The following is a 14,514-nucleotide window of genomic DNA, read 5'->3' as shown; positions in this document are numbered from 1 at the left end:
TTCTAAAGGCGGCCGCTGCTCAGGGTCATGCTCCCTATCGGCCGAGGCGCAGTAGCGTCGGCAAGCAAGCACCAGGCGTTCAAAAATGGCAAGCCGTCTGCAGGAGGGTGTCGGGTCGCGCCCCCCCGTCAGAGGACCGTCCGCCCCACACGTCCTACAGACCAGACGTGTCCAGGTACTCTCACCGGGTCAGCAGATGTCCACCAGCGCGCCGCGACGGAGCGGCACCAAAGCCAGCGGGGTCTCGCGGTCTCACTCACAGGATCATCAAAGGCCTGCAAATCCACGGAGCACAGTAGTTGGCGGCGTCCAGCACACGGCTCCGCAGCCTCGGGTCGCCTCCAGCGCACAGGTCGGCAAATGCGTAGATCGCGTTAGTTCCACCATCCGGGGAGCTCCGCTCTCCAAATTTCGGCTTCGGAATCCGCTGGGTGTCAGGCGTCTAGCCCCTGGTATGACGGGGGTCCGCAGGGACCCAAACAAGGATTATTTCAGGATATCAGAACGTAGCCGGCGGAGCTCGCTCACAGAGCGGCCATTTCGCTGCTCGGCTAGCCACGCCCCTACACAAACACTCATTGACGTATGGAAAGAGGCCACCCGGTTCCAGGGCTGGCAGATGAAACTTATTGGTTTGACACCGCTGTGATACAGTGCTCACCTCCAAGAAGTTAGGGGATTGGAAAGAATTTAAAAAATGGATGCACATAGGGATCGAACTTCTGAGGGATGTCTGGAGGAACCGGGCGTACATAACATTTGCGGTTTAACAGAGGGAGTTAAGTCTATCAGACACTAATCAGATATATGCAATTGGGGCATGCCGTGCAATGTCACATGTCGGAAGGAGAGCAGATACCGGACTCCATGCCATTGGAGGATCGGGTAAGGACGGAGGCCCTGCCGACGCAGGGAGTCTTATTGATTTATATGAAATTACTGAATAACTCACCGGATTTATTAGGCCCCTGAGGATAACCTTAGAAAAGGATCTGGGACAACTAGAGGACGAGGATTGGGCAAAGCCCCTACAGGCCCCCAGGGTGCTAGCCATCAGAATACGGTTCAGGTTGGTTCAATTAAAGGTGCTCCACAGGGTCTACTACACCCAGACACTCATGTATAGAATAGGCAGGGCGGAATCCCCACAGTGTAGGAGGAGTTGTGCAAGCGAGGGTTCCTTTTTCCATGTCCTGTGGGACTGCCGATCTATACAAGGTTACTGGGTGCAAGTGTTCACAATAATGACGAGGATGAAGGGGGTGAAAGTTCACCAGGAAGCTAAATGGCTGCTCCTAGGGATATAAGGGGAGCATGAATGGCCTAATATAAAGAGATATGGTTAAGACTGGCAGCCAGAGTAACGAAAAGAAATGTAGCCAGGGCATGGGGTGGGGGCTACCTCAGTGCCAGTGGTCGCTGACTGGGAGACAGATTTGGATTGGTGCAGCGAACATGTGATATATACAGCTAGAGGCTGCCCAAACAAATGGGAGAAGGTGGGGGGGGGCCTGGCAGGCATACAGGGTATAGAGCTGATAAGGGGGGTGGGGATTCAGGGGTAAATAGATAGTAAGGTAGGGATATAAGAATTGGGAGGTTGGGCCGGAAGAGCGCTATACACGGAAGTCAAGATGAACAGATGTGATTGTCTAAATGCTTGATTTTTGTGATGTATTGATGGGCAACTTCTAATCAGAAAGTCATGTGGTATGCTAAGCCTGTATTTGGTTTCCTGTTTTTCAATAGAAATGCTTTGTTTTTTAAAAGAAGGTCTGTGAAAGCAATAATGTGGCTAGCAGTAGTGATGTTTTTCACAAGCTTCACATGCTTCAGCAACCATTCAAGTCAACAATAAATGGATTGCCAAGTGCTGGACAAGAACATCCCCAATGTGTTTCACTACACATTCTAGCAATAGGCCCTTAATCTGACTAATCAAAGTACTGATTTTAAGACATGAGACTTTTAAACTTCCACAGAATATTCTTATTTCAGTCACGTTGCACAAATGTGCTAATCAGCATTGCCTCCTAAACAACTGTCTTGTAAATAGAAATGGTGGAGGTTAGGAGGTGCGGGAGGGGCTTGAAGGAGGTGTGGGGCGGGGGGTAATATAAGGACAAATGTATTTCTCCAAATAGAGAACTGTACTACACTGTTAACTGCATAGATATTCTCCCTTTGTATATCTTTACCTGCAGCTGCTTAGTTGCTTACCTCCCTTTCAATTGGTCGATGCACATGCAAATTTATACTTTACAATAGCCAACAAGGTCCCCCCCACGTTAGCCGTTTTATGGGACAACCCTGATAGTTTGCATGTCTTAAACATTATGTAAACCATAGGGCAACACAAACAGGCCAACTGATGAGGTGAGGGCATCTCAGTCACTCTGCCTTGAAACTCACGCCATGTGGCTGCATTTACGATCAGGTCCTACATTGCATATCCAGGCAATGAGGGCAATTTTGCACCCTTAGATCTGAATATGTATTGGCAACATTTTGCAGGTTTCTACATCAAGCGTCACCCATACTCCCCGAAAACACCACAGTGAAAAGCTAAGGACAGTCTGCACAGAGAAAAGATACACTTTCCTGCAAAGTTAGGGAGACAAGAGGAATTGAATACTATAGACCAAGGTAAGTTACTTTTGCTTTCTACTATATTCCTGTTGTCGGACAAATACTCAAAAACAGCTTGGCAGTAGTTGGTTTCTTCAGCCCATTCAATTTGCCGTCAACCTTGCCTCAGTCTTACTTTTCTTTAGCAATTTAGCTGCAACAGAGCTTCAGTTATCAAATCGTCATGTTACTTGCTGAGGGTATTTACTGTAAAATTGATTATAGTGTTTGGAAGTTCACATGGCCCTTAGAAAAATTGTGGTTTTACATAGGCTATTATTCAATTTTGCCAACCTCTCTGTTCGCCAGCCCTTTTTCCGTCCCCTACAGCACATGATAGGAGATCTCATCTGGCATAACGTCCGTCATAGAATAGCACTACTCAAGCTTTGCCTCCCCCAGACCGCAGTGGACTCAACATTACCAACTTCAAACAGCATTATTTAGCCTCCCAACTCTAGTGCGTGTCGCACTGATTTGCAGGTGCCAACTTGGCAGGTACTGCAATGTTTCTGCCTTCGTGGGATCTCGAAAGAGCACTTGCACTGTTCCCCTCTCTTGCCAGGGCTCTGGCCTCCGGACACCCCCTACTCCTAACCACTTAGCGAAGTCATCATAGAGCCCCGTTTCTTACCCGCTTAATCAAGCCATATTCTCCAGCTCTGCTGCTCCTTGGAATGCCATGTGGCCGCGTATCCACTTCCCACAGGAGTTAGATCAGTGGCACGCAGCAGGCTTACACACCTTAGGTGACATATACAGAGAAGGGACTTTCCATAGAGGACTTACTGGCTTGCTCTGAACTCCCACCTGGTCAATTCCTTTTACATTCCTCTGTTCTTGGGATACTGAAGCAATCCTGGGGAGAGATAAGACGGGAACCCCCACCACATCTTAAATTCCATTATCTACGTGTCATGGGCATGGGGGACACAACACCCAATGGTTAGAAGACATCATGCACACACATACTGCTGTATCACTTGTCACACTGCGAAGACACTCGGACACAGATCTTGGTCACGCATGCACCGACAGTGAATGGCGACTCATGTTGGCCTAGCTCCCGCTAGTGTCCTGAAATATTAGTTTCGAATGTATTACATTTTACTTCCTGCACCATGCTTATTTAACCCCCCATAAAATAAACCGCTATTTTCATCGCACGCCCAAGCTGTTCGACAGTGAACTAGCGCAGTGTAACAGCGTGGGTCTGCCATATAACCCTATTGTGGACCCGTTAACAGTACATGATCGTTCACCCACCCCCTCCCCTTCTCTCTGCTCCTTACAGAACATCAATGTCGAGGTTCAAGATCCGGACAATAAGTCAACACACTGGCCCTTTAACTGTGAATCGGATGAAGAGTGGGCGGGTCTACCTCAAGAGGCGGAACCGTCTTATACAGGAAGCCGCCAATCAGGAGTGTGCTTGTTCACCCGGAGAGAAAGAGTTGGCGAGGAGACTGACGAGGAGACGAGGAGCGAGACCGAAGAGGACGCTTGGAGAATCCCCGATAAAGAACCGGACGGAGGAAGACCGAAGACCCAACCGGGAGGAAAGCCAGGAGGCCACCGACATCGCGACTCGCCCAGCCATACACCCAGGGGAGGTGTGTGGCTTTCCCAGGTACGGGACAAAATCAGGGCTTGGGCCGGGCGGAAGGGCGGTATTAGTAACTGACCTGGGTATCTCTGGTCCCGGTGTTACTCCCCCCTCCTGAGCACCGACTATCACGTATTCACGTTTCTGTAACCAGAGCACGGGTGGTTTGTATCCTCACTCCCTTATCCCTAAACGTAAGGCACATTACTATAAAAATTTTATAAAAAAAAAAACGTAAGGCACATTACTGAACAGTCCACTGATACCGTACTCTCTTATTTCACTTATTCCGAGAGCCAAGACGGAGAAGAAAGAAGAGCTTCCTAGACGGACTCGAGAGAGAATTCGTCGAGTCGTCTCCACAAGGTCCGACCTCCGAAGACTGGATCGGAGCCGTTCCCCACGCCGAACATTAGAACGGAAGAAGTCATGTACTGATTTCCTGTACCAAACAATAAATAAGAAGTTAAAGACCCACTGGTTGCCTATTTCTACTGGCCCTGTTACACGCAGTTACTCTGTTTGTGCCTCTTACTTGCTGGCTACTGGAACAATGTTATCTCGCGCCTGACACGGTGCACGGGATCTGCTCCAATATATACCTGGGAGGCGTGTATCCTGGGAATACATTGCTGCATTAAGAAATATGGAGCGGTAGCGCAATTTGCGGACCTTGCTCTCCTATTAGTGAAAATAAGTATTATCGGTAGCTGGACGGCAGAAAATCCACTGGCATCCTCCACGTGGGCCCTTTCCATGCTGGCATGGGCTCAGGTGGAAAACACACTGGTACACAGGGAAGAGGTGAGGGGACTCCATACATATCCAGTTTTTAGGTCTCGCGACCTATCGATGCGCGCATGCGCATCGAGCGGAGAGAGAATTCAAGCAGCGAAAACATCATGAAACCACCAGATTTTTGCTGGCGTTTTCATGGCGTTTTCATGCAGTTCATGTGAACCACGTGTTCAAACATGAACGCGCATCAGCCTCCCTCCATTTGCCGCACAGCACATCAAAGGGCTTCGCCCAGCGTGTGCTCTGCGGCTTCTCCTCCCCTAATTAGTCATTTTCGCCTCTCCCCTGCCCGCCGTCTCGCATTTCTCCTCCCCCTCCCCTTCTCTGCCTTCCTTTCCCGGCGCACGCATTTTTCTTTTTACCAAGAGTACACTTTTAGCTCATTGGCAACATTTTTCCCTCAGTTTAACTACCCGATTTGGCCCTCGCACTTTCCACGCACCCAGCAGGAGTGGGGCTCTGTTTTCAATCTTTCCCAGGGACGTCGTATTTGCCATTATTCCCAATCCGTGTGGGTATGAACGCCTCTTTCTCCTGCTTACTTTTTATGTGTGCAGCACCAGTTTCCCGTCAGATGTCATGCTGTTTCACCGTCGCGCGCGTGGGGTCCCCTGGCAGCCGGAAGCTGCAGGCAAAGCCACGCTCCGCTTTAGCGCTTCAGCCCACTCTGCCCCGGCTGCCCCTACTCGCACGGCTTGTCGGACTTGTCGGCTTGCTGTTTCTCGTACTTGCGCTTCTCTCCCGCCTCCTCCGTGTTGTGCTCACCCTCGTGTGCTTTGTCCCACAACACAGTTTTCTTGCCCATGAGCTTCCCCCGCAACAGCTCAAACGTTACTCTCGCTAGCCCATGTGCTGCTCTTCCCCCTTGCTCCACGTTCCTCTCTGGTGTTGACTTCCCCGCCCTCTGTGTTGCTTCTGCACAGTAGTGCTTCGGCTTGCTTCCCGAATATTGCTTCCTCCCAACCCTACTTAAAAAAAAAAAAGAAAACAACGCGTTTATCCTACTTTTTAATTTACCGAGCCAACTTACGGTACGTGAAAAATAACAAGCATTGGCATAGCCAATAGGTCTCGCTTGTAGGACCTTATAAGTATTTAGTTACAAGGATATTGTGCTGCAAAACAAAATACTTATAAGGTCCCACAAGCGAGACCTATTGGCTATGCCAGGTGGGGTGCCCTTTTCGACAAATTCCACGAGGGTACACCAGTGGTCCCACACTCCACCTGATCACTCACATGGCACACACCCTCTCTCTTCCACCCCCCATTACGATCCCTCTGTCGCATTGTGTATCGACTGACGCCTGGGTCTACATAGTTACTAACTGATACTTCTGAGCGAGTGTAGTGGCTAATCGATTCTTTATATGTTTGTTTACTTGATGATCCTAAAAAAAATGATTTTAATTAATTTCGATACATATGATAGCAAATTACTATAAATTTGACGTTTTTGTCTTCCAGCAGTCTCCATCTATGCAAGTTTTGTATTATTGCTTGATACTTTGCTTTTTACTATTTCTGTGCCCTAACTCGAGGCCTATGCATGACCTGTAATTTCTCTGCTCATATTGTTGTACCTATGTATAAGCACTGTCCTAGAATTGTGATGGTATACAACTAAAGGAAATGGCAATAAAAAAACATTCTAAATAAATGAATAAATGTTTGGGAGTTCACAGAAAGCATGTCTAGCCGCATAACCATGCCCATTTGCTTTAGTGTCCAAGGAACACAAAAAGCCTTCAATAAAATGGGGCTTACTTTAAGGCATCCATTTCCAAACCTATGTCATGATCCAGTTGGTGGCATCCATTTCCAAACCTATGTCATGATCCAGCCAAAAAAGCCATGTGCATGCCTATCCTTATTACCACAAAAGTAAAAGGATCTCTTACATGTCCCCAAATGACAGACTATTTTAACAATCCGACTGTGGATTCCATTATGTAAAACAAGATAATTAGAACAAAAGTAAATCGTTTTGATGCATTTTAAAATTAGTATCCCAGAAACCCAGAAAGTAAAATACTGTATTGGTACTTACATTGACATCGGTCCGATCAGCTATCCAGCGTGAAAGCTGTTCTGCAGCAAATCCTCGCACCTGCAGCTCGTATGTGTCCCCCTTCTTGGGCTTCCCTTTTGCAGGAAAATGGATAAACGTTGGTGCTGAATTCATATTTAACTATGAAAAGATGGAAACAAATGGTCTAAATGTGCAGTAATCTTTGTTACTTCCTTCTGAACGCCACCATGCCAAGATGAAGTACTTAGCATAAGCGGTTCAAGCATAGAAATAGATTGAGAATAGGGAAAAAACAAGTTACAAACCTCAGATTATGGTGGTTTACGAATTCTTTATTCTTGGGAACGAAACAATTATCTGCTAACTGAAGCCCTACCCCTCACAAAGATTATTCAATAGGCTTCTTGCCCATGTGTCTTTATGAAACAAAGCTCCCCATTAATTTCACAAACATCTTCAGCTGCTTACATTAAAACTAGGTACACCTACTAAATCAATAAAAAGAGAACAATGATATTAACACTGCATGCGTCGCTTTTATTATAACATGTCAACTTCAACCCTTATAATGAAAGAAAAAGATAGGAAAAATAATTATTTTGATAAAAACAAAGTACGGAATGCTTTTTGTTGACATTTTTAAGTAAAGGTTGTGAACCTAAAATACTGAATGTTCCAAGAAGGGAGGGAAAAAAGGCAAAACTGATGCATGAAGAACTTAGTGCATACACATCAACCCAAAACATATTGGTGTGTGCATTTTCTCTTATTATCATCTTGTCACTTGAATAATGAAGAAATGGACTTAATTACTGCGTCTTGGGGGCACCAACCAAACCAGGGACAAGACCTAGGCCCATCATCGCCTGTGTTCTTAACTTCAGGGAACACAATGCAATCATGAAGGCGACACACAAAAATGGTCCCATCCAATTTGAAAATAAGACCATGCTGTTCCCAGATCCCACCTATGAAGTACAAGACGATTGTTTGATAGTGTGAAAGCAGTGCTTCGCAAAAAAGATATGAAGTACATTATGCAGTTCCCTGAAAAAATCTGTGGGTCGTGTCTGAAGGGAAATCATGGTTCTTTATGATGCCAGAAGAGACCTAGGAATGGCTTGAGGGATGGCGGAAGTTGAAGGCAAAAAACAATGTGCTACACAAGGACCACAATAAGAGGATACCCGGGAGGGAGGTGACCGGAGGGTGGTGGCTATGGAGAATGAGGCTGAGACAGGATCACACCAGCCCAGAAGAATCTTGACTGGAGGACGGATATACCCAGGCATGACGTGACAAAAATCCATGAGGATGTCTGTTGGAGGTGGGCATAAGCCTCACTCTGGTTGGCTGGATCCCCCCCATCTGCAAGATGGCAGGGACTGAGAATTGTGCTTCACCTGCGGGGTGGAGTTGGCATAGGTGCGCACACCTCTCCTTCTAACTTGGTTTTCCAGCTGGTTCTCCAAAGTAGGGGTCAGAACCGGTGGGGGTTGCCAGTTGCTGGGAGCAGCAAATAGCTGGGCCAGCTCACAAAAGGTAGCAAGCCTTTGAAGCTCCCCTTTCGTGGACTCTGCCCATCCTGGGGGAGGAGGCTTGGCACCTCGTCCCAGGATGTGCATTGTTTCAGGACCCCGAGAGTGGCAGGCTAGAGGTCCAGAAACATGTCTGATGGTGGCAGCTGCCAAGCAGCCACTCAGCCAGGACACTAGAGTTAGTTGTTTTTCAGGGAGCATCTCTAAGATGCCCTCCGAGTGCATTTTTCATTAAATCCCACACTGACATCAGTGTGGGTTGAATGTGCTGAGATGTTTGATACCAAACTTCCCAGCTTTCAGTAAAGCCATTATGGTGCTGTGGAGTTCGTAATGACAAACTCCCAGCACCATATACTCCGAATGGCTGTACTGCACTTACAATGTGTAAGAATTGCCTTAGACACTGTAGGGGTACAGGGCTCGTGCGCCTGTACCCTCACCATAGTGCAACCAGCTAGAGGGGTGGCTTACCTATGCCAGGGCAGTGGGTTGTAGGCATGGCACACAGGGATGTGTGCCATGTCGACTCTTCACTTTGTTCTGCACCAAAACAAGCAGCCTGCAATGGCAGTGTGTGTGTGTAAAGGTAAAGGGCCTCTACGAATGTCACAATAAGTGCTGCAGTCCTTAGAGGCCATTCCTCGTCACAGTGCCCATGGTACATATGGTATCTTTTACAGGGGACTTACATGTGGCCAGAGAGTTGCCAATCGGGTTTTGCAACAGTACAGTTTAGGGAAAGAACATAGGCACTGGGTACCTGGTTGGCAGGAACCCAGGACACACTCAGTCAAAGTACATCAACAGTTTGGCAAAAAGTGGGCGCAACCGTGCAAAAAGGGGCACTTTCTCACAAGTGGTGGTTTCAAACCTTTTCCTTGTGTCTAATTAGTGGTTATGTCGGTTGCTACAAAAGAGACTCAGATAATATAGAGCCACACGAGAGTAGGCAAGGGGTTGCCAACAAGTAGCTCAGGAGCTACTGGTGGATCCCCCGCACCCTGGAAGTAGATTGCAGATTTGAAACCAAGCACCTCATTCAGAGAGTCTCTACTTATTAACGAAGGAAGCACTGCTAATCTCAAGACCTGTATTACAGGTGCTATTTTTATTGCTCCTTCAGTCTTTTAGGTTATAGATATTGGTTATTTTGGCCATGTAAGAGGTTGGGTAACCTTCCCCTAGCAGCTATATGTTGTCTGTTTAAACGCTTGTGTTATGGGTTCTTGAAGGACTTGTATATGTGGAATGCATGAGAGTGGTGTATGAGTGAAAGAGAGGGTTTAATGAGTGGGGTGATCAAAATCATTTGGCTGGGTATTGTAGTGATTTTGAATCAAATGTAATAATGTAGAGAACCTATGTTTGAATTTTATGCTTGGTACTTATGAGAAAGGTTTTGCTATAATGAAAAGAAAAAAAGTTTAAAATTATATCAAATGAAAAACATGTAAATGTTTTTTGGGGTCTATCCACGTGGGATTAAGTCCACTTCTGAAAGCATATAGGTTAAGCAGGACGTGTGATTACTTATTGCTGTTTGTCTCTCCCACCCCTTTCTCGAACCATGAACTATTATTCTGGGAGCACCCTTTTCTATGAGAAATTCCCTTAAAATGAAAACTGATAATTTTAAGTCAAAAACTATGTTTTTACAGAAACTCATTTTCTTCTGAACAACGGTGTTTGCTTGTCCAAAATGGAAAGTGGTACTCTATACAAAAATGTGTATATTTTCACAAATCCCTATGCTGAGGAAGACAAAAGAACGCAATTCAACAACACATTTAAAGTTCACTGTTGAATAATAATTCAAGCAGAGTTGGGAGACCTATTGCAGTGGTTATGTCATGTGTGCCAGAGGACATGTGATGCTTGGCTGCTAATAAATGTATAATTTATTATTAATGTTTATTAATGTTAACATGTGTGTTCACTATCTTTCAGTGATAACATAAGCTAGTAACTCAATAGGACCTTCCTTGAGCAGGAGTAGATTTCACTACAGAGACGGTTGGAGTCCCCTGTCGTAGGCATTATTAAGCAATAGGTTTTCTTTTTTTTGTTAACAATGAAAGACAGTTTTGTGATTTATAGATATGAGGAAAATGAGGACGAAATAAGGTGGAACTGGAGAGTAAGTACATAAAGTTTTGTGTAAGGTTAGGGCTTACAGAAGCTGTGAATGACTTGCATTTCCCTTTGAATGTGTTTTTCCAGGTTTTATTTTTAGTGCTTCTTCAATCATTCTAGCTTATAGACATGTGTGTTATTGTGGCCTTGTAAGAGGTGGGTTGACCTTCTCTTATTGCTTTTGAGTAGAAAGGAGACACCAGGTCAAACTGAACACCTACTGGCAGAGTAATAAGAGAAAACATTTGGTTGCATGATGCCCCTTACCAAATTCCAAAATGTGTTTCTCATGTTAAATATTTCTCAATATTTTATGCAAGACTGGGAAAGTTTAGCTATTAACAGCCATTGCAGGTTGCCCAAATCCCATGTAGCTGTATACATTACAGGGAACTGATAATGGGGCGATTCTTAAGCATACAAACTAGTTCAGAGACACTAGGTTGTGTTACATATTAGAGCAAGTTGCATTAATCATTTACATTGCTGTAAAGCTATCCGGACAAGGTATTCAGAGGTTTGGTTATACAAATAATATTTAAAATACACCAAACGTGGACAGCAAACCACTTTTACAGATTCCTTCACTCACAAAATTACGGTGGAGGTAAAATGTATACTGATTGCAAGAATGGTCCCTTGAGAACAATATGAACAAAAAAAGGTAATTTCATTCTTCCAAGAAATATATAATTGTATTAAGTAATTATCTGACAGAAGCTAGAAAAGATCCAGTAGAAGCTCCTCATTGCATTTCCCTACACTTTAACTTGCTTTTCAAATCATACGTTTAGAATAATCAAGGTATGGTGTAAGAGCAAATGTTTAGACATTCATCTAGTTTTAAGTTGTGGGGATTACATCAGGGAGTAATTAGGAGACGGATCACAAGTGGTAGCAGTCAAGCAGGACTGCAATGAAAAAAAGTGTGCGTTCCTTTTCAGAAAGTTTCAAGGGAGTGTTATTCACAGGTTGAGGTTGCTGCATTCACTTTTGTCTGTCAAAAGTGAATTGTAAATCCTTTTGCTTATAGGTGCCAACAGAATTTCTCAAAAGGTGGGGTTGTAGGAGATGAGCATGCCAAAAAAAGAAAGGACATCTTTGAAAAGCAGAAAAAGACTATGGACTTCAGTTAAATTCAGTGTCCAAAATAACATACTTTGCTATAGATAAATAGCATAACTTTTACAATGTACATTCCTTTTGGAGATACTCATCTTTGTGGTATTTGAAAAAAAAACATGACTTTTCCACTTCGGGAAATGTACCCAGGGAACCATTTAAAAAAAACGGTGTGTTAAAAAACTAATTTTCAGCTTCTATTTATCACCTTCACCCAAACCTAATAGCTGAAAAAAATCATGTAAATATAGCCTACGTTTTCCAAGTGACGTCGTACTGTTACCTACTCGTACCACTGATGAAAAAGAAAATCTTTACATATACGAACAAAGTTTCTAGTCTTAAATAGTAGACAACAGAATAATGTATACCATGGCCATATAGAAAAATCTGAAGCTGCAAAGTTACACTTCAGCAATTTAAAAAAAAAATCAGGCCTACCTGAAATCAGGATGTGAATAACTTGATGTAAGGAAAATTGTACACTCTTGGGTTAAATCACATACCATCACAAATAGGCATCATTACACCTATTAAGGGAGAGACTGGAGGCTTCGGAAGACAAGAGAGAAGGAAGGTTGCCAAACTTTCCAGAGGTTAGACCACTAATCTTTCCATGGGAAGCACTTCCTGGTTGGTGGTTACACTTCCAGGGTATTTTGAGTATCTGCAGCCGAAAAGACTGTTTCACCATGAGTTCTTAACCTTGAAAGGCTTTGCATAGTTGCACCGGTGATTTGCTGTCACTTTAGCTCGACCTGATCTCAGCTTCGAGCATTTTAAGTTTGTTTCTCCCTTTTGGTTCCTCCAATGTACCTATTCTTTACCTCTGGGTGTTGTATTGTTATTTAGAGCCTTTACTTCTTTTGCAATGTTTACCATCTCTTTCAGCCGCTGCTGCAGTTCTACTACGTTTCTATGATACAGGAAAGCCTCTGAATATTGTTTGTCAACTGCCCGATTCCTTTGGAGACAGGTAGCGGCGTTCTCATTGCTTAATTGCCATTCCTTTGAATGTTGTTGGCCTGTTAATAATTATTTACATCTACTTTGGTGCAAAGACTGCATGCTATTGTGCTGACGGCCTGTCCTGTGCAAAAAAAAAGACAGTTGTAAACATTCCAGCACCAGAAAGCATTGTGCATTTCTCTCTGTTTTCTCAAGGATTATTATATTGGTAGTAGTTCCCTCTTCCATCATGTTAGAGAACAAGGGACGGGTGAGAACACTCATTGGTTTCCCGGCAAGGTGTCTCAAAAACTCGACATTCTGCAACAGCTGTAGATAAGTACTTGCAACAAGTGAAAAACAGGTTTTTACAGCACTCCTAAGCCTAAATAGTCCAGCATTCTAAAAATCAGACAAATGCTTCACTACTAATGAAGTATCAGGCAACCTTTGCTGCCCGTCTTTAAAAAAAATCTCTTCCGGTGACATTTTAGCAATCTGATTGATTTAAATGGTTCAACTCTGCGTCATCCCATAACCACTTTTAGATACACATATTGTACACAAATTCAGGGCTTGTAGTAATAAGGCAAGTCCACATTAGACTACAACCAACCACTCTCAGTCTAACCAACTAGTAGATTCTACTAGTTATTAAAAGATAGGACTCAAGCATAAAATTCACCAGCTACAACATTCAACTCTGATAAAGAGAGATGGTTAATTTGATGTACCTGAAGATAAAAGTGGCTGTTGTGAACTTGTTAAAAAACAACGCTGCAGGGGAAAGTTCTTAAAAGGTTATCTGTTAACATTTATAAACCAGAATTAAACAACTATTTGCAAAAAGGCCAACGTGATGCATACAAAAGAATATGCCTTACCATCTGAAAAACATCTGATCCTTCATCGAAATCCACCATAGCGAAAAACACCTTATTTGTAAATGCACTTGAATATCTCCAGGAGTTTGCCAAAATCTGGAATTCTTCATCAGCTTGTCTTCAGAAAGGAAAGACATCAATGAAACTACATCTTAAACAGCAATCATGAATACATTTTAATTTTAAAACAATCTCTTAAACCTGATTTAGGCCTGCTTCTGCTAAAAGCAAGAGGTTTAGTGACATCCAGTATAATTTATACTATGCATGCATTACCTTGAACAATAATATTCCATCTGCTTGCTACTGATTTCAAGCAACATTCATTTAACAAAATACCATACAGAAGAAGCACTGCTAGGTGTTCAAAACGCCCAAAATGTGTTCTCAATACAAAGACCCGTGCACCATAGATAAGGAGCTCTTGGTGCGGACTCACTACCATCTTTGTTTTGCAACATATCCAACTTTAAAAGCTACTGTTTAACGGTAAACAAGGAGACAAAACTGGGTGATCAAAACCTTTTCACAGCAAACACTAAGACAATTGATTTTACTGCACTAGAACCGACAATCCTTGCCCACAGATTACACCCTTATTTATATTGGTTGTTTCGTATTAAATTTAAGAGGGATTGCAAACAGCGGATGTATGTCATTACATCGCATTCTAATACCACGCATACCATTACAACGCGGGTATTACAACGTGATGTCAATGACATCGCATACTTTTACCACGAGTATGCTTTTACCACGCATACCATTACAATGCAAAGGCATGCGTGGTAAAGCTATACTCGTGGTAAAAGTATGCAAGGT

The 14,514-nt window shown here is 43.9% G+C and overlaps 1 protein-coding gene across 1 annotated transcript in view; it reads right to left on the bottom strand.

Moving 5' to 3' along the window:
* The window catches only part of MAGT1 (magnesium transporter 1), a 191,201-nt gene that overhangs the window by 147,842 nt on the left and 28,845 nt on the right, over positions 1-14,514 (bottom strand). The window contains exons 3-4 of the mRNA XM_078688829.1: positions 13,693-13,810; positions 7,083-7,223 (exon numbers count right to left, since the gene is read on the bottom strand). Coding sequence (XP_078544955.1) covers positions 7,083-7,223; positions 13,693-13,810 — 259 coding nt within the window. The remainder of the gene's footprint in view (positions 1-7,082; positions 7,224-13,692; positions 13,811-14,514) is intronic.

This window comes from Lissotriton helveticus, chromosome 4_1 (genome assembly GCF_964261635.1).
Source record: "Lissotriton helveticus chromosome 4_1, aLisHel1.1, whole genome shotgun sequence".
In the NCBI taxonomy this organism is placed as follows: domain Eukaryota; kingdom Metazoa; phylum Chordata; class Amphibia; order Caudata; family Salamandridae; genus Lissotriton; species Lissotriton helveticus.
Note: the sequence above shows the minus strand (reverse complement) of the source record. Positions and strands in the feature narration are given on the sequence as shown.